The sequence below is a fragment of the Rousettus aegyptiacus genome, unplaced genomic scaffold (genome assembly GCF_014176215.1).
Source record: "Rousettus aegyptiacus isolate mRouAeg1 unplaced genomic scaffold, mRouAeg1.p scaffold_m13_p_2, whole genome shotgun sequence".
NCBI lineage: Eukaryota > Metazoa > Chordata > Mammalia > Chiroptera > Pteropodidae > Rousettus > Rousettus aegyptiacus.
In genome coordinates, this window is record NW_023416295.1 from 90,605,768 (window position 1) to 90,624,950 (window position 19,183).

The 19,183-nt window shown below is 38.3% G+C and overlaps 1 protein-coding gene across 8 annotated transcripts in view; it reads right to left on the reverse strand.

Annotated features, from left to right (window-relative positions):
- Positions 1 to 18,400, reverse strand: part of SAP130 (Sin3A associated protein 130) — a 66,207-nt gene extending 47,807 nt beyond the window's left edge. For 2 of the 8 annotated variants that reach the window (XM_016157072.2, XM_016157069.2), the window contains exons 1-7: positions 18,257 to 18,400; positions 16,506 to 16,672; positions 10,036 to 10,271; positions 9,153 to 9,311; positions 7,842 to 7,950; positions 6,686 to 6,810; positions 4,973 to 5,097 (exon numbers count right to left, since the gene is read on the reverse strand). In XM_016157072.2, coding sequence (XP_016012558.1) covers positions 4,973 to 5,097; positions 6,686 to 6,810; positions 7,842 to 7,950; positions 9,153 to 9,311; positions 10,036 to 10,271; positions 16,506 to 16,617 — 866 coding nt within the window. In that variant the 5' untranslated portion in view covers positions 16,618 to 16,672; positions 18,257 to 18,400. Of the gene's footprint in view, positions 1 to 4,972; positions 5,098 to 6,685; positions 6,811 to 7,841; positions 7,951 to 9,152; positions 9,312 to 10,035; positions 10,272 to 16,505; positions 16,673 to 17,420; positions 17,599 to 18,256 lie in introns of those variants that run through there. The other 6 variants (XM_036236539.1, XM_016157070.2, XM_016157067.2 and 3 more) reach the window with 5 other exon arrangements.
- Between the last annotated feature and the right edge of the window lie 783 nt (positions 18,401 to 19,183).

Sequence of the window (19,183 nt, forward strand, 5' to 3'; positions counted from 1 at the left end):
ACAGTAGAGGGGAGAGGAGAGGAGGGAAGTAGATGCGGTAAAGGGGTCAAATATGTGGTGACAGAAAGAAATCTAACCATGGGAGGGGAACAAACAATGCAATATATGTATGCCTTACTGTTAAATTGTACACCTGAAACTTATTGGATTTCAGTAACCAATGTCTCTCTCTCTCTCTCTCTCTCTCACACACACACACACACACACACACACCCCCAACCACCCACCCACCCACACATCAGAGACAAATGCACAGAGCTCAAGAAACAGAAGAAAAGCATTCAGCTGTTTCAGGAATGAAGGCAAAATTAAAAGTACACCCATTCCTCGATTTATGTGGTATTTTTTTTTACATGAGTCTCCTTATATACAGTAAATATCACCCTCCCCCTTACATGAATTTTTTATATGCAGTTTCCATTTATGTAGTCTTATTTTATGCAGTCCTTTCTCTTTCATTTCCATTAGTAGCAATTACTCTTTCTAAAAAATAATAGCTTAACTCTGCAACGCACATAGAACTCTTACTAAAACACAATTACTAATAATCTTCCCGTTTATTAGATGTAAAATAAAAAAGTATGGGTGACTACTGATGTTTTTCGAGACTGGTTTTATAAATGTTTTGCTGTAGAAATTGAAAATTATATGATGGAAAATGTCTTCCTTTTAAAATACTTTTACTTTTAGATAATGCACCTGGTCATCCACACAACTGAGAACATCCAAATGTAAAAGTTGTATATGTGCCACCAAATACAACTTCCTTGATCCGACCTTTAGATCAAAGCATTATTTCTACCTTTAAGATTAATTATATTAAATGGAGTTTTAATGATATTTTTAATAAACTTATAGATAATGAAATCACTTAGTTACAGAAGCCTGGAATACACAGTTAAACTGTATGAAGACTATTGCTTTAGCTTTGAATGATATAAAGCCATTAACTTTAAATGCCTGCTGGAAAGCAGTATGGTCAGAAGTGGTCAAACCAGAGACTGTGGTTCCCACAACTGAAGAGGGATTAACTGGCACTATTAATTTATTAAATCAATTTCAAGAAGAAGGCTCTGACAATTTGAATGTAGGTGATATTAATGAATTATTGGTTGATCACAAATTAACTGATAATGAATTAATTCACTGAATATATGAAGCCCTACCCTGCTGATGAATCTGCAGTGACCTTAAACCAGTTTCACTCACTGCAGAAAACATTTACAAAGCTCTTCAACTGGACACAAAACTGGAAACTTCAACTCTAGACATTGATCTAAACATCCAACGATCCTTAAAAGTTCGAAGAGATTTTAAAAACTGTTGCAGTGAATACTGAAGGATTTATGAACACTTAGCAAAAGATGGGGTGGAAAAAGATCATCCAAAAACATAAACATAAATAATGAAACTGAAGTAGTACATCCAAATAATTCAAGCAATGAAGATAGTGACCTTGTGCCAATTAAAAAGAGAAAGTTGATTACTTTAGACAGCGAATAAAATCTATTTTGTTTTTTCTGAATTTTCATTAGCAATTTTTGGTGAAAATATGTAAAACAAATATTTTTATGACTCATATGAGCCTAGTTCTTTAGTATTCTTTGTACTGGTGGACTTTTTTTACATGGTTTTCTTTCACATAAATAAAAGATACTTGGAATGGCTAATCTATATAAATTGAGGAATAGGTGTAGAACATGAGAAACGATGCTAAAAACAGTAAGGGCAGAGAAGATGGAGAGAAAAGCAAGCAGAATCTAAAGGAGAAAAAATACTTTAAAAGGATTAGAGAAGGAAGTCATGCAAAAAGAACACACACATAATTGGGTGTCCCTTCCCCTAAAATAAAATGGACTAGAAAGAACATACAGATACAATTCAAGAAAGCTTTTTTACAAATATAGGTCTACTCTCTGTACATTAAAAAAGGCGCACTATATTCCAGAACAAAAGGTTACATAATATTCACTGCAACACACATTCTAGTAACACTGCTGAAATTCAGTGACAAAGAATCTTTGGCAATCAGGCAAAAATATCAAGGTCCTTTTAAGGAATTTCTATACAGCATTATCCAGCCCTAGAAACCACAGGAAAAATATCTGTAAAGGATGCATGGAGAGAATACAGAAAACAAAAAATTCTGTATCAGCCAAACTACTGCTTAACTATAAGGATATCTGGGAAACAATTTTAAGTATGTGAAAAAAACATTAGTCCTATAAGCCTTTCTTGAAATAATAAAAAAATAAATTTCATCTCATAAGTGATAGGAAAAAAAGATCAAAGAACTGGCAGACAGAATTGAATCTATTTAACAGAAGGAAAAAAACTCAAAAAAAATTTTTTTGAACTTTCCTTCTTTTTCTATGTGCTGAATCAATTTAATTATCATTGGTTTATCTGGTCTTCGGGAATTTGTAAAAGCACAGTCTGGGCCTGGTGCTTTTCTGAGAGACAGTACTCTGAAATTTTTTTCTATTTCCTCTATTGAAATTGGTCTGCTTAACCTTTCTATCTCCAGAATTCAAAGAGAGTTATAAATTACGAATTTATCATAGTTATATAAGTAGAAAAATCATCTGATCATTACGGTGTTTGTTTAATTCACTAGTGTATTTCCAGTGCCTACAGCACTGACTGGCCCATAGAAAGTACACAGTAGATATTTGCTGCATGAGTGAATATTGAAAATACATCTGCTGAAATTCAGTGTCCATTTTTATTAAAAACTCAACATCCTGGAAAAGATACTTTGATAACATGATTTAAAAAAACCCAACCTTACTCATTTTCATTGTGTATACACACTTATACCTTTTGAATTTTTCACATATTAACTTTTTAAAGGTAATAGAAAGTTAAAAGGACAACACAGTTTATATTGGGCAGTTGTAACTCTTTGTACCTCAGGCAAATATATTAAATTACCAAAAAAGTGTCTTCATTTTACTGAAGACAGAACTAAGGATCAGGGAAGTTGAGAAACTTACCTAAGGTCACACAGCTGGTAAATGGCAGTGCTAATGGTTAAAGGTAAGTCCTAGGCACTACTCTGCACTTAAATGTTATTTTCTTCAGAGTCTGGTGCTGGAACCTCTCTTCACTCTATACATCCACCCTGGATAGACTCAGATACCTCACAGCTTTAACTAGGCCAGGTGTTGATGACTTCTAAATACGTTATTTCTGGCAACAACAACTCTTCAACCACTAAGAAACTCAGTTACCAAAACGCAACCCTCCTTCTAATACTTGCTTTCTTTTCCTTGTTTCCTTTCCATTTACTTGGTTAAGCAAGGAAGAAACCGAGGAAGCTTCTAAGACTCCTCCCTCTTCCACTCTTTGCCCTATCACCAACCGGTAATAAAATCTTGTGGAGGGTCTCTAGTTCCTGACAGCTTTACTCCCCATCCTACTATGCCTTCTTCTGTTTAGTGAATCACTTCTTGTTTCTATTGCCAAAGGTTTTCCCTGGCATCCACATAAACAATGGCAGGAATCGAGAAAGATCACTGAACTATGTCTCTTGAGAAGGCTCATATTCCACTGCCTTGCCCAACTATATTTTCATAGCCTTGCCACCACAATATAGGTTGGAGATGATAAGAACAAATATCATCATGTTTTCATTACTGAGTGTGTCATTCGTAAGAAGCATCAGCGATCATCCCTCATCAACCGGACTTTATCCCTGTATAGCTCTACAAATCTCTTAATTATACCACCTTCTCTTTTCAAACAGCCAACCCTTCCTGTGTACCCTCTGGGCTTACAATCTATTTTTAGCAAAATCTCCCATACCTTCATCCCCTTCTCTGAATATAGCCTTACCTTTCTGCCCTAATAAATCTTGGCTCTTCCCTGAGAACACTGCTTCCCTCTATAGCCCTCTCAATTAGGAGCCATTTTCTCTCATAAACCTTCTCTCCATTTATATTGTCTTTCTAAATTATCTCCTTCAGAACTCCTCCCTAGACTCCAGACTCATATATTAACTTATCTCACCATCTCCATTTGGGTGCTCAGAAGTCAGCACAACATTAAAATACCCAAAAGCAAAGTCTGGAATTCCTCCCCCAAACCTATTCTTCCCAGTTATCCAGCTCAACTTAATGCAATTCCACCCTCCTAACTGCACAGGCCATCCAGTGCTGGTATAATCCCGACTCTTCTCCTTTTCTCAGAGCCGTCTAAGTCCTCCAAAATCCTCTTATCTTCAAAATTTTTCTCAGAATCTGACCATATTTTTCAACCTCCAACAATCATCTCTCTTGATCTGTAATGCCCTTCTAAACAATTTCTCTAGAGCCTTTGCCTTTCTAGAGCCTACTCTAGCTGGCAACCAGGCTGATGTCACTAAAACTTCATATCATGGCACTGCTGTGCTCAAACTCTGGCAAAACTTCCCACTGCACCCCAGCAAAGTCCTAATCCTTAGCATGGTCTATAAGGCCTCACATGATCTGAGGACCCTGTTACCTCCTAAAATAATCTCTTGCTACTCCTTATATGTGGCAAACATAGTCCTGTTTCAGGGCCTTTCTTTGCACTGACTGTTCTCACTGCCTAGAATGCTCTTATCCCACACAGCCATATGGCTTACTTCGTCAAGTCTTTCAATTTTCTGTTCAAATGTATTCTTATCGACAAAGCCCACCCTGATTATCTTACATGAAAAAGTAACATCCTGTCACTCCAAATCCCATTCACTCTTTCTAATTTTCCCCGAAGTGCTTTTTGTGATTTAAAAAACTATTTTTTTTTATTGTACATATCCAGACCTTAAAAATAGAAATTTTGAGAGCAGGAATTTGCTCACTGCTTTATCCTTGGTATCTAGAATACCATAAAGCTCATTAAAAAAAGGACTCAGTAAGTATTTATTGAGTTAAGTGAAGGAATAAAGGAAGGAAAAGAAAAAGGGAGAGAAGGGAAAATGGCTTAATCTTCAAACCCCCAAATATACCTAAGTGCTGAATCAGTAGCATGTGCTGCTGTTGTAGTAATGACTGGAGACTGAGCTCTGGTGGCTGAGACAGTTGCTACCACAGCAGGAGGGATGGTATTAGAGGTGGTCACAGGTGGACGAGACTACCAAGAGAACAGAACAAATATATTTCATTTAAAACAAAAAGCAAAATAAAATTCGGTAAATCAAACACTAGAAGTATAATTTGAAACTTAGGCCTTCAAAATAAGTATGTTAATTTCCAAATGATAGTAAGTTATACCAGATTAAAGAATTCTCTTTTCATATATAGGTTGTTATAAAAACGAGAGTCAGAATTATCAAAAAAAAATTTCAATTTTGGCTGGTAATACACAAGTCCTTCCTTTCCAAATATGACTGGATTAAAAATTTTGTCCTACTGTTAGTACAAATTAGGATCTAACTCTTCAGATCTACAATTCCCACAGATCTGTTGTTGGTCCCGGTGTTGACATTTTCTACTACCGCACAACTGAGTGCTTTCTACAGAGGGCTGCTAGCTCTTAGGCCATCCAAGGTATACTAAAGGCAAACACATGTTAATAGTATTCTTTGCTGGAGGAAGGTTCAGATGCCTTCTGGATGTTTTCACATGCATACATTTCCCTTACCACTATATCTATGTGTAAACTCTTCATCTAACAAATGAGTTGACACTGAGTTTCACCTGCTTGTCCGCTGTCAATTCTTTGATTCATCTTATTCTGAGTAGTTCCTTCTTCTTGACCCTGTTACATGCAGTTAAATCTGCAAATTATGCCTATTCTTGATGTTTTTTACCTTCAAACCTCTTATCTGCACTACCTACTGTTACAGCTTGTTGTCTCACAATAGGGCTGCTGTATTATCTTCCTCACTAGTAGGTTTCTTGTCTTGGTTCTTTTCTTTCTCCAATCCTTCTTATATACCATACGTAATCCTGGGGACCTAATAACTTTGTAAATGTGTTTTGTTGGTTAGCAAGTTCTTTTATTTTGAAAGCTCTAGGCTGGACATGAATTACCCCGTGTCCTAATCTGCACTTTTCCTTACTGTCTTAAAACCAGCTATTTCACACATATTACAAGTCTGGCACTCAAAGGTATTTGAATTTCTACTTTTAGTATGTAATTAGCTAGATTAATCTTTTATAGACATTTCTTTGATGATACATTACTGCGTTCAAAAAATTTAGTGGCTCTCTACAGTGTACAAAACCAAGTTTACACTCTGTACCTTAAGAGTTCTAAATTTAGAGACACCACAATATCACCTAGCAATACATGACACTTATTAGTACTGAGGCCACAAATTCTATTGAAAAAACGTTGAAAGGTATTGACCACCTTCCTCAAAAAACATGTATCTGTGAGTAAAACATTTAGGGGGTTCATAAACCCCTAAATTATAACTCCTCAGTTCTAACCAGCATTTATATAACCATCACCCATCATAGTATTGGCTCCCTCACTTCCCCTTCACTTCTCTGAATTCTCATTATCATACCTATCCTACAAAAACACTTCCCTTACTACCTCTTCTAAGTTCCTACAGTAGATCATATGACACTATATATAATACAACCTTCCCTACATTCTGACAACTAGACTGACAGTCACTTAAGGTCAAAGGACTCTCACAGTGCCTAAGTGAATGACTCAGAGTAGACACTTCATACTTGTTGGCTAGCTACCAACACCCCTGACATGCCTGGATTGGTTGGTGAATGATGTGCTGCACTGCTGGCTGAGCTGCAGCAGCATTTGGCAACTGGGAAGTCGGCCTCAGGACCGTGGTTACTTTAGAACTAGACATCACAGCGGCAGCAGCTGCACCTGGAAAGATAATTTTCTTCATTAATATGGCTCATAATTTAAATAGTTCCAATTATATATTCTCTAGAAAAATAATCAGAATTTCTAAAACTCAATGTCAGTATTCAGCTGAAGAGCTTAATGAATACATCCTATTTCATCACATAGAAAAATTTTAAAATGTGCATTCAATGGTTGAGATTTAATGACGTGTATTGCTTCTTCAAGGACATTCTTAAATGACATTGTCTATCTTGTTCTTTTAACTGAAAGTATGTAGCAGTGAGGCACACAGTAAAGAGCACAGTGTGGTGCTGTTGCCTGGATTTAGGCCAAGGTTCCAGCAGTTTAATCACCAGACAGTGAATGGTCACTTGAATGCCACTGCCTTTGCACCATCAGTGCAAATGTCAACACTGCGAAAAAAGGTGAATGATGTCTCAGTATATTCCTGCAAAGTTTTGATTTTACACAGACCCCTTGCTGTCCGTGAACCTCACTCTGAGACTCACTGAATTACATTCTGAGTGAGTAAACCTGGTTTTGTTATTTGTTAATTTGATTTCAGAAGCAATATTATATTCTCCAATAGGAGGTAACAATTTCTGATCAAGTAATTGAGAAAACTCATTAAATTTAATACGTCACAACCTATAACAACTTATTTAAGAATAAATTCATCTTGTTGCTATGTGAATAAAAAAACTGAGTAACCATTATCACAAAACTTTAAATATATTTAGTATTAATTTGTGACTTATTAAAAATAAAGACCATGTTTAGGCTACCATAGCCTTGAGAAGTTCCTCATTAAAAAGAGCAATATTTAGACCACACTAAAAATGGGAATTACTTTAAGTTTACACACACGTATACACACTTGTTGTAATGTAACCTGAATAAAAACACATTAGACCATGCTAAAAATGTATATTGCTCTTCTGTTATTCTGTAACTTTAATAAGCTCATTTTGGTTATGTTTGGTGTTACTATATTTTCTACCAAGTATATATTCCATTTTGAGAGTATGAATAAAACAAGCAGCCTTTACCTCGAGGTAAATGAGAAGCTCCGATGTGAAGAGGGGGCCCAGGAGCACTGCTGCGGATGATAGACATCTGTACATTTGTCATGATATGATGCAGGTTACTGGGGTGGCCCTGCAACAAACAGGATGCAATGATATTTTCATGTGCCTGGTCTTAGCCAATGGTGCTTAGCCATTGCTTCTTGGAAGTCAGCTGCCTCCAAATGTGGGTCAGGCTGTCCTTTTCAAAAAGTGAGTATCCCAAGGGACAGGACATTTAGCTTTTTTATTTTACATAGCATGTATAATGACACACACTAGCAGGCATATAGTGACTATGAGGACACATCAACTGCCTTAAGCCTAGCTAGTTGTTACATCCCTTTCCTTTAACAGACGATACCATTGACTGTCTACTTTTTGGACTCTCATCTTTGGTATTAGTCTATCACACCTGTTTTCTTTCTTGGTCAAAGTTTATTTTTTTTTCTAGTCTCACCATTTCCTTCATATGCCACTGCAGTCATCCATGCTTTATGCTCTATTTCTAAGTAAATGCCAGCTAGCATCTAGTAGGTACCCCACTACCAGTTCTTCAGCTCACACTTTAAATGTCCTTTCCTCATCTTCTCCTAACCCAGATGCCAGTGCATCTCAGGTGTGTGTGTTGGGGGCAGTGGGGAGGAGGCTCCAGTACTTCTGGGAGTACTCAGCAGTATGACAAAAGGAAAACAATAAGCATCTTTTTTGGAATATTTATTTTTTTCTTGAAAACTTGAAGAGAAAGAGGTTTGAGATTCAGTTTTATTCATTGATAATTTGAAATATTTAAATAAATCGAATACATATTATGCAAGATTATAATTTCAAAAAATTTTTAAGTTAAAACACAAGACTTGAAATGTTCACGACTGGTGGGCTGCTTGAGGGAACACACCATTCACCCAAGAGATAACTTTCACTCTCCTCAGCGAAAAAAACTACAACTGTGAGGCTATTCTCAACCCACCAGAGTTCTGTACCTATAAACAAGCATAAGTGGTCGCTCAGCTCCTCAAAGACATGCATTGTCTTATTTGGATCTGTATCTCATATGGAGGTAGTGCCCTACACATAGCAGATGCTCAGTACCTATTGGCTAAATGACAAAGACCACCGTGTACATTGGTTTTACTCACTGTAGCTATCCTTTTCTCTCAAATCTACTATCTTCCCCTTGCAGATTATCAGTGACCATCTTTTATTTATTACAGTGCCTAATGTACTGCTGGCATTCAATAATGATCAACAGTTGGCATCTCAGTTTGAAAATCAGCAAATTAAGAGGAAAAAAACCTGTTGTCCACTGATTGTTGCCACAGGAATGGCTGAAGCTTGAGGGATGCTACTCTCCATGGTAACGGTAACCTGCCCTGGAACCTTGGGGGGAAGTGACAAAGTAGAAGGTGGAGCAGGAGCAATGGGACGGCTAGGCATGGTGGGCTTCGGGGGCGGCTGCAAATAGAAAACCATATGAAACATATCAATAGCTTTTTACTAGCGATGCATTTCATTCTATAGTTGTAAGTACACAAATCAACCCTGGAGAGTGCCAGGAAAGATGCCAGAAGCCTTATATGTTTTATCTCTTAGCATCACAGCTTTTCCATTGAAATATTAGCATTTCCATTTTACAGATGAGGAAACATAGAAAGCAAAGCTAAGTCGCTTGCTCAAAGCCAGACAATAAAAACAAGACTGGGAATAAAGCTCAGATCTGTACAGCTGACAGCCCACATTCTTTCTTCTGTACAATGCTGCCTTCCCAAAGTTTGGGCATAAATAAAACTCCCAGTAACTGAAACATAACCAGAAGGTAATACACAAGGCAATAGTCGCAGATACCCTAAAATTAGCAAGCTATTAAAACGAAACCTTGAAAAAGAGTGCCACTCCAAGATAAAAACTGAGTTAGCATGTCCATAACTTGAATAAAATTAACATCGAATGGAAACTAGAAGAGATCCTGTGATGCCAACTGCCCAGCGGCCCAAGACTAGGCACTGCAGAATAGCAGAACTCTGAATTACAGAGAAGAGCTGAACCGATAGGTCAAAACAAAACAAAATATAAACCCTATGATCCTAGGATATAGTCTAAGATTTTGTGAAAATTGTCAGGAATAATTTAGCCAGTCTTTAGCTGTGGCTCATTGTGGAATTTTAAACCTCTCCATTACCTTCATAAGTCCCTCCGAAAATGAGAGTGGCACTGCTGGCGTCAGATGTGCTGGTGGGGCTGTCACTGTGACAGGTGTGCCCGATGCAACAGCATGGTGTGTAGACAACATCTGCACCTGTGGATATGGCCTTACCACAACAGGCTCTTGCTTCTCTTCACGGGACTGTAGGGAGCTGCTGGAACCCATGTGCTCCCTGGCAGTGACTTCAGCCTCTCGACTAGATTCATCATTGACTAGTAAAGACATTAAGGGTAACACAGCATATCATATACTTCCAATATTATTTAATGTAACAGCACATACATGAATGGCACTTGAAGGTGTTTCAGGGTTGACAAAATGACCATTTCCTTGTGAGATTTTCTTAACGAGGAGAATTTGGGCATTAGGTTCCCCTGAGGGATATCAAACCTAAGCGTCATACCTGTGGAGCACAGGACCTGTTTTGAATACCGTGGCTTTCCCACTACTATGAAAAAAGGACCTGACAACTATTTAAAATGAGCTCAAATCGTTGAAAGCACAAGATATAAGACAATTTCATTCAAAATATTTAAAAAATTATAAAAACGTAACATTAAAAATGCAGTTCTTAAGTCAAAGAACATAATTTTTCAAAACAAACTTCTCAGTTCAAATCCCTACAGAGTGAACAGGGCAATCTCTATTGTTATCATTAACACACACACCCTGCGAGTCTCAAAAACTCCACTTGCAGGCATGTATCCTATAGATACATACCACATGTGTAAAATGACTTACATATAAGGCATTTGTTTCAGCATTTTTATACTAGTAAAGAAACAAGAAAACTACATGTCCCTCAATAGGAGACTGGCTATATAAATTATGGTGTACTCCCACAATAGACTACCGTGCAGCTATAAAAATAAAACAAGGAAGCCTTTTAGGTACCCTTATGAAAAAAATCTATAATGTATACTACAAAAAAATATATGAAAATATATAGATGAAAAAACAAGGTATGGAACTGTGAAGAAGTAGATAAAATGCACACAAACATATGTACACTTATATCTGTATATGGAGAAGATACCTCCAAAAGCATCTTGGTTTGAAGGGAAAGAAAGTAGATGACTGGGGAATAAAAAAGGGAGTTTTCACTGTATACTTTTTTTCGTTTGGAATTTTGGACTACGAAAACAAGTAACTTATTTAAAAATTAAGTTAAAAAATCAAGGAACTAAAGTAATAAAAGAAGAAAGTTTGTGAAAATTTTAACTCATTCTCGTCTATCACTTTTCCAAAATAATATCACTATTTTTCTGAACAAAAAGATTAAACCCTTATGGAAAAAATTTTTAATTATTTAGAAAACTATAAAGAAAGTTAATATTTTGGTAAAATCTTCAGTTACTTCTCACCTGTTCATTTTGGGAGGGGGTTATTTAACTTTTAGTTGAACTATAACCATCATAAAGACAAGTATAGAAATGTTAATTGTACAGCTCAATGAACTTTCACAAATTGAATACACCTGAGTAGCCAGCATCCAGTTTAAAAAGCAAAACATCACTGATTTCCCAGAAACCCTCTGTTTAGCCCAATTCCAGTCCCTATCCCTCCCAAGGATATTAACTTTGAATACTACAAATTACTGCTATTTTTGAACTTAATATAAATAAACTCGTAACAAATGTATCCTCATGTCCTGCCACTTTCACTTATAGGTATGAGATTCATCCATGTTATTGCACGTTACCAGAGACCTTTCATTTTCAGTTGAGTATACTATTGTGTGAATAAACCACAAATTATCCATTTTACAGTTAATAGGCATTTAGCTAATTTGGGTTTTTTTTTTTTTTTCTTGCTATTAGAAATAATAGTGCTAGCAATATTCTTGCACATGTGTTTCAATAAACATATGTCCCATTTCTATTGGGTATATACCTAGGAGTGGAATTGCTGAGTAATATAGTATCCTGCATCATTTTTAAAATGTTAAATGGAATTCTACTGCATAGATGTACTAGAGATTTTTTTAACCATTATATCACTGATGGGCTTTAGAGTCATTTCCAAATTTTTCCTATTAACAAAACTCTGGGATGGATATCTATATGTACTTTAGAGTCCTTGTTCAATGACCTCAGGAAAAAATATTCTACAAGTACAAACAGGGTAAAAAGACTGATGTATATTTAACATTTTGCTATATATTGACTCCCCCTCCCCCCCAGGTGATTCAGATTTTTAAAAATTTTGAGTTTTAAAACTACTTTATTGAGGTATAATTTACATACAATAAAATGGCTACTCTCAGAGTAGAGAGTTCAATGATTTTTTAACATTCTCACCAATCAGCTAGGAGTAGAATGGCTGGGTCGAATGCTAAGTAAATGTTTATACAAAACTGCCAAAGTACTTTCCCAAGTAACTATCACATTATGTTCCCACCAGCAGTGTATCAGAATTTCAGTTGCTCCTCATCTTAATTCTTAATACACAGACATTCTATTGGGTGTGTAGTGGGTACTTAATTGTAGTTTTAACTAGCATTTCCATGATGACTAGGAATGTTGAACTTTTTGTGATCATAAACCATTCACATATATCTTTATGAAGTATATGTTCATGTCTTTTGTCCATTTTTAATCAGCTTTATTGAAGTATAGAAGTATACTTTACATGTAAAATTCACTAATTCCTTGTATAAATTTTCACAAAAATACATAGTACAATTAACCATACCACAAACATGATACAGAACATTTCCTTTTATTATAACAAGTTCGTTCATACCCCCTTTGCAGTGAATTCCCTTCCTCCCACACCTATTTCTTCCAAACTACACTACACTATCACTACAGTTTTGTCTTTTCTGGAATTTCATATAAATAAAATCATACAATTGTGGTCCTTGGTGTCTGGCTTTGTTCTCTTGGTATGTTTTTGAGGTTCATTCATGTTGTTGTGTACACAGTTAAGTTCATTCCTTTTTATTGCTGAGTAGTATGCCATTGTATGGGTAAACCAAACTTTGCTTACCTAGTCACTAGTTGATAAAATATGGGTTGTTTCTAGTGTCTGATTATAAGTAATACTTCTGTGAACACTGAAGTCTAAGTCTTTGTATGTACGACATACATTTTCAGTTATCTTGGATAAAAACCTAGGAATGGGACTGTTGGGTTGTATGATAAATTTGTTTAATTTTATAAGACAATGACAAACTATTTCCCAAAGGGGCAAGATTATTTCGCATTCCCACCAATAATGAGTTCTACTTGCTCCACAAACACATCAAAACTTGGTATTGTTAGTCATTCTAGTGGATGTGTAATAATGTCTCACTGTGGTTTTAATATGCACTACCCTGAGAATTAATACTGCCAAGTAGCTTTTATGTGCTTATTTGGCATTTAATAGGGTCTTTGGTGAAGTGTCTATTCAAATATTTTGCCCATTTAAAAAAAAATCTGTCTTTTTACTACTGAGTTACAAGAATTCTTTATATATTCAGGATATAAGTCCTTTGCAGATACACTTATCACAAATGACTTCTCTCAGTCTGTGGCTTGGCTTTTTATTTTGTTAATGGTATCTTTTGAAAAGCAGTCATTTTTAATTTTAATGATGTACAACGTATCAGCTTTTTGTGACCTAAGCAATTTGTGCTTACCCCAAGATCGTAGTGTCTCTAATATTTTCTTTTAAAATTTTTAAGTTGTATATTAGGTCCATAATGATGTTTTGAGTTAATTTTTGTGAATAGCAAAGGTAAAGGTCAAGGTTCATTTTTTTCCATACAAATACTCTGGTGTTCTAGCACTATTTTGTTGAAAAGACTATTATTTCCCTATTGAATTACTATGCACTTTTGTCAAAATCAATTGACCATTTTGTGTGGGTCTATTTCTGGATCATCCACTTTGTTCCAATGATCTGTATTTCTCTTTATGCCAAAATCAAACTGTGTTGATTAGTGTAGCTTTAACAAGTCTTGAAATAACACAGTAGAGTCCTCCAACTTTCTTCTTTTTTTGGTTAAAATTACTTTGGCTTTTAGGTCCTTTGGTTTCCACATAAATTTTAGATTCAGGCTGTCAATTTTTATAAAAGAGCCTGATGGGATTTTGATTAGTATTTCTCTGAATCTATAGATTCCTTTGGTAGAATTGACATCTTAATAATACTGAGTCTTCCAATACACGAACATGATAGATATTTTCATTTATCGAGTTCTTTAATTTCTCTCAGCAATGTTTTACAGTTTTCTAACCTCAGGTCTTACACATATTTTATTAATTTGTCTGTTAAGTTTTCTGTAGTTTTTTTTTTCAATGCCATGGTAAATGACATTTTAAAAATTTCAATGTTCATTGCTAGTACTTAGAAATAGAATTGATTTTTGAATAGTAAACTTTTATCCTGTAACCATTCCTAATTTCACTTATTAGTTCTAACAGTTTTTTGGGTTTTTTTTTATACAAACATTCTTTAGGATTTTCTGAACACATGGTCAATTTGTTTGTGAATAAAGAGTTTTACTTCTCTTTATTAGTAATTTAAACTTTCTCCAATATACAAATGGATTTTGCCCTCATTAAATTTTAAGAGAAATGAATGAATTCATAACTTTCCCCCAAATGTATTTGTCCAGGAAGTTGATATTTAACAATTTCATTAAGATATAATGTACTGACCATCTACTGTTAAGCTCTTTTTGGAACCATTTACCATTTCTTTCTAGACATTTAGAGTTCTCTATTTAAATTTATTTTGAACAGAAAAGAATCTTGAAGCAGTAAAGAGAACTAGTTGTAATCTATTCTTCTGAACTCTGAAGATATATTTGAAATCCTGACATGGATTTCAGGAGCAATAGGAAGTATAGAGACATCTAACTACTTACGGAAAAGGTTTTTTGGTTTTTTTTGTTTTTTTTTTTGAGTTACTGATGAAAAATCACATGTTTCACAAGTAAAATTATAAACAATTTTGGTCTAAGTCAATAATTTCCTTCTCAACAAAATCTGAGGCCAATTATTGCTGACCTCAATGAGCAGTACAATCCTCGTAAAAAAATAGGTGTTCAAAAAAATTGTCTTAGCTATGTTCTTTTAAATTATTCTGCTGTGAACTTATACTAAAAACAAAATAGTGTCAAAAAAACTTTAACAGTAAGGAACTTTTAAGTGACTATACAAGAATTTGTTGATCACTACTTTGTGCCCTACACTGTAGCAAGTATAACACAAAAGTACATGACACAGACATGCTCCTGGCCTTCATTCTAGGAGGTCCTAACCTCAACTGTTGTGGATGATGGAATCGGCAAATATTTCCTAGAGAAAAGTGACACCTCATTTTCTTGAAACCTCAAGAAAGAACAGAAATTAGCCAAATAAGTGTGGAAAGGAAGAAGGAAGACTGTGACAAAAGGAACAGAATGTGTAAAATCTCAAGGCCGAGAAAATTGAGAACTTTTTTTATCATTCATTCAGAAAATATGAGTAGCTACTATTAAGCAGGAGGCATAGAGTAGCTTAAAGTTACTTTAAGACTAAACAGAAATAAAATAAATTTGTAACAAAAACTAAGTTGGCAGAAAGGAGGCAAAGCGATAGAAAATGAGATTGAAACATTATACAAAAGGCTATAGTTCATAGGTAAGAGACAAAGATGACAATTAAAGATGATGATTGAGTCTTTGGTTTGAGCAATGAGTATACAGTGGTACCATTCACCAAAAGGAACACAGGAATCGGATAGTGAAGAAAAAGAAATAGAAAAAGGAGTACTTCATTTACTTTGTGGTGCCGTCTTTTTACTGGATATATGCAGAGAAAGAGACTATTTGGAATTCTTCAACTTGAGCATTGTTGACTGGACTGGATTCTTTTTGTGGGGGGTTGTCTTGCACTTTGTAGAATGTTTAACAGCCTCTATTACATGCCAATAGCACCCCCTATTTGTGACGACAGAGATGTATTCAGACATTGCTAAATATTCCCTGCGAGGTAAAAATCGTATGTCACTGAGCACTACTGATTTACAGCCCTCCAAGGGTATACAACTAAAAATCAAGTTGTATATATGTGTATACATACTTTTTTTTTTTAAAGCACCGTTTTAGCGTCTTTTCCTAGGTGGTAAGGAAGGCAAGACCTACGTCTAAAAGGCAAAACCTATGACTTACACCTTTGGGCTTTTTCTTTTATTATACTTCTGGGCCTTAACTAAATGAGAAGACATTAATACATTTAAAAAATAGTTCTTGCAGGCTTGCATTACAACTTTCATGTATACTTTAGTACACGTGAATGAAGTAAAACAGGAAGAAAACCTTGCTTAAATTAGAATTGTAATATCTCCTCTCTTTAAATTTGATAAGCTAGTATTTACTAAAATTCCAGAAGTTTGCTAGTTTTTAAATTAAAAAACTGACAGTATTCTTAAAGCAGGAGGCAATATAAAAAAAAAAAAATCACACATCTCACCTGTAGCTGCTGGGTTTATCAATCCTGCAGAACCACTGTTTGCAATCTGTGAAGGAGCCTGACTTAGTCCAGTGGAAGGAGTTCCTAACCGAGGAAACTGTTGAGAACTCATTTCCACCTGCAGTGCATACAGTCATATGGTTACTACTGGATTCTGAGATTAGAATCTATAATGAGAAATTAAAGCATCTTTAGTACCTGAATCTTCCCTCAGAAAAGCAAAAGCAAATGCAGCATTATTTATCTAAAACGATTATCTGTGATCAACATATGGTACAGAAATTATCTAAATTCTTTAAGTTTCAGATGTACATAGGTTCGATTAATAGTAAAGTTGTTCATATAGTGTTAGGGGATACTATGACCCTCTAGAAACTTGTGGATTACTATACTGAAAAAAATTGACATTGAGTCCTGTATGAAAGCCACACATCATTAATACATACACACGCACTTGTGTAAAGTTTTATGGAAAAACATGTCCCTTTGAAACACTTAACCTTCACATAAAGGTGAACAGCATTGTCATCAATATGTCATAAAAGGAATGGGAGAGAAAATGCCCTAAGAATCAGAAACCCTACATTAAGACCTGATCCAAAAATAATTCTCAAATGCTTTTTCTGCACAAGCCTTCATTTATGGATTTCCTTTTCCACCCTCTTTCACAGACCCCCCAGAGCCAGAAGTATCTGAGACCTTCACCGCCTTCTCTAAAACTGACCCCCACTTTTCGCTCAGCAGTCAAGCTCTACCGATATCCCCTATTTGCCCAAAACCCCGCCCCCACCCCACCGCTCTCAGCTGAGATCGGGGAACACTGGTTTCCAGACACTTTGGATGTCTGACACTATGTCTCTGGGCGGGGAACAGGCGCGTTCTGGGGAGCCCAGGACAAGTAGTGTGCCTCTTTACCTGCAGCCACCGCCCACCGCCTGTCCCTCCCGCTTCCATGTCGCCGGGTTAGGGATGCCGCGGAGGACCCATCTCTGGTAGCAGCGCTGGGCTCCCGGGTCGCAGAGAGAACTAGTGCGGAGAGCACCTCAGGCCCGCCGCTATCCAGCCCGTCGGCCCCGCTCACCCTGACTGCCGTCCACTGCTCCGTTCCAGTCCTTTTCCCCAGAACCTGCCCCTACCTCCTCTGCCCACCCATTGGCCCCACGACAGGCGCGTCACTCGAGGGCCCGCACCAATCCACTGAGGCCTGCCCACTCCGATCCCGCCCCACCCTCCCGCCGACTGCCAGCCAATAGGGCGCGAGCCTTGCCCGGGCTGTCCAAACCCCTCTAGGTGGAGCCAATCGCAGGGGAAGAGTAGCGCTCCCGGCGAGGAGGGCGGGGAGCTGGGAGGCCCCGCCTAGACCGGGGTCTAAAAGCGGCGGGCGCAGGGCCCGGATGTGGAGAGTCACTTTAAACTGCTCTAGGAGCCAAACTCCCGGGCTGCCCGCCCGCCCGCCTGCGCTCCCTGAGCGCTCTGCTTCCCCGCCGAGGCCCACGCCCGCCACGCCCCCACGCCCGAATCAGCCGGTGCCTCGCTCTTCCTTGACCGCAGGACACCCAGCCCCTGACGCGGGCCCAATTGCCGTGCCCGCCTCGCCACGGAGCCTATATCTGAGCTGCCGGAGACGCGGCACCGCTGCCCTTCCCCGGGGACGCGCAGCGGGACGGACGCTGCAGCCCGGTTCCGCCACCCCGCCCCCTCGTCTCCTCCCCTTTCCTCCCTTCCCTCCCCGGCGCCCGTCCCGCCATTACCTGGATGCAGCGCTGAGTGGCCGCCGCGCTGCCTTGAGCTCGCTCCCGTGAGCTCTCCGTCTGTGGGGCCGACGTCCTAGTCTCCGGACCCGCCGCTGCCGCCAGGGCGCGAGCACTCTGCCCCCCACCCCTCAGCCCAGCGCCGCTGCTTCCGCCGCCGTAACGAGCCCCTCACCTATTGGCTGGGGTAGGCCCCGCCCTACTCTGCGGAAGCCAGTCACCGCTCAGTGTGAGCAGGAGAGCGGACAGGCCTACCCCTCCTGGCCGCCGAGGCCTCTGGGAAATGTAGTCCTGGCGCCAGGGAGGCGGGCCTGGGCGGGGCCTCCCGGCCACTCGGCTGAAGCAACACCCCTTTCGCTGTCTTGAGTTGGCTCTGCCTTTTCTCTTTGCCTAGTGAAAAGATAGTGGATCCCACCCCTTTTCCTTAGCTGACTGCACTAGCTCTCATTTCCCGAGGGAAGTGCGGCGCGAGAACAGCGTAATGGAGGCCGCCTGCAGCGAGCGAAGGGGCCATGGAAGGGCCGAGAGTTTTCCTGAATAGGCTCGCTTCCCCACTGAAGACCACGGACCGCAAAGCCTGAGCACCGTGGGAGGATCAGGCTGCCGATATTGGAAGACTCTGTTGCGTTTGCCAGCTCCAGAGCTGAGACCCTCCCGTTAAAGCTGACCGGCTCGAAGAGCGGTTCCTGGCACGGGACTCGGGCACTGTGCACCTGCTCAGTTTCTCTAGATTACAAAGAAGCGACGGAGGATGGTGTTTCCCTCCTCCTCTCCTTCCCCCGAGGGTGAAGAATCGGACTTTATAAACCTGTTGAAAGTTTAGACAAAGCCGCTGAAGCAAAATTTGGGTCTGATAATCAAGATTACATATCCCTCTTGCCTTCCTAGGTGATAATTTAAGCCCACAGTTTTGTGACTAGTTAAGAA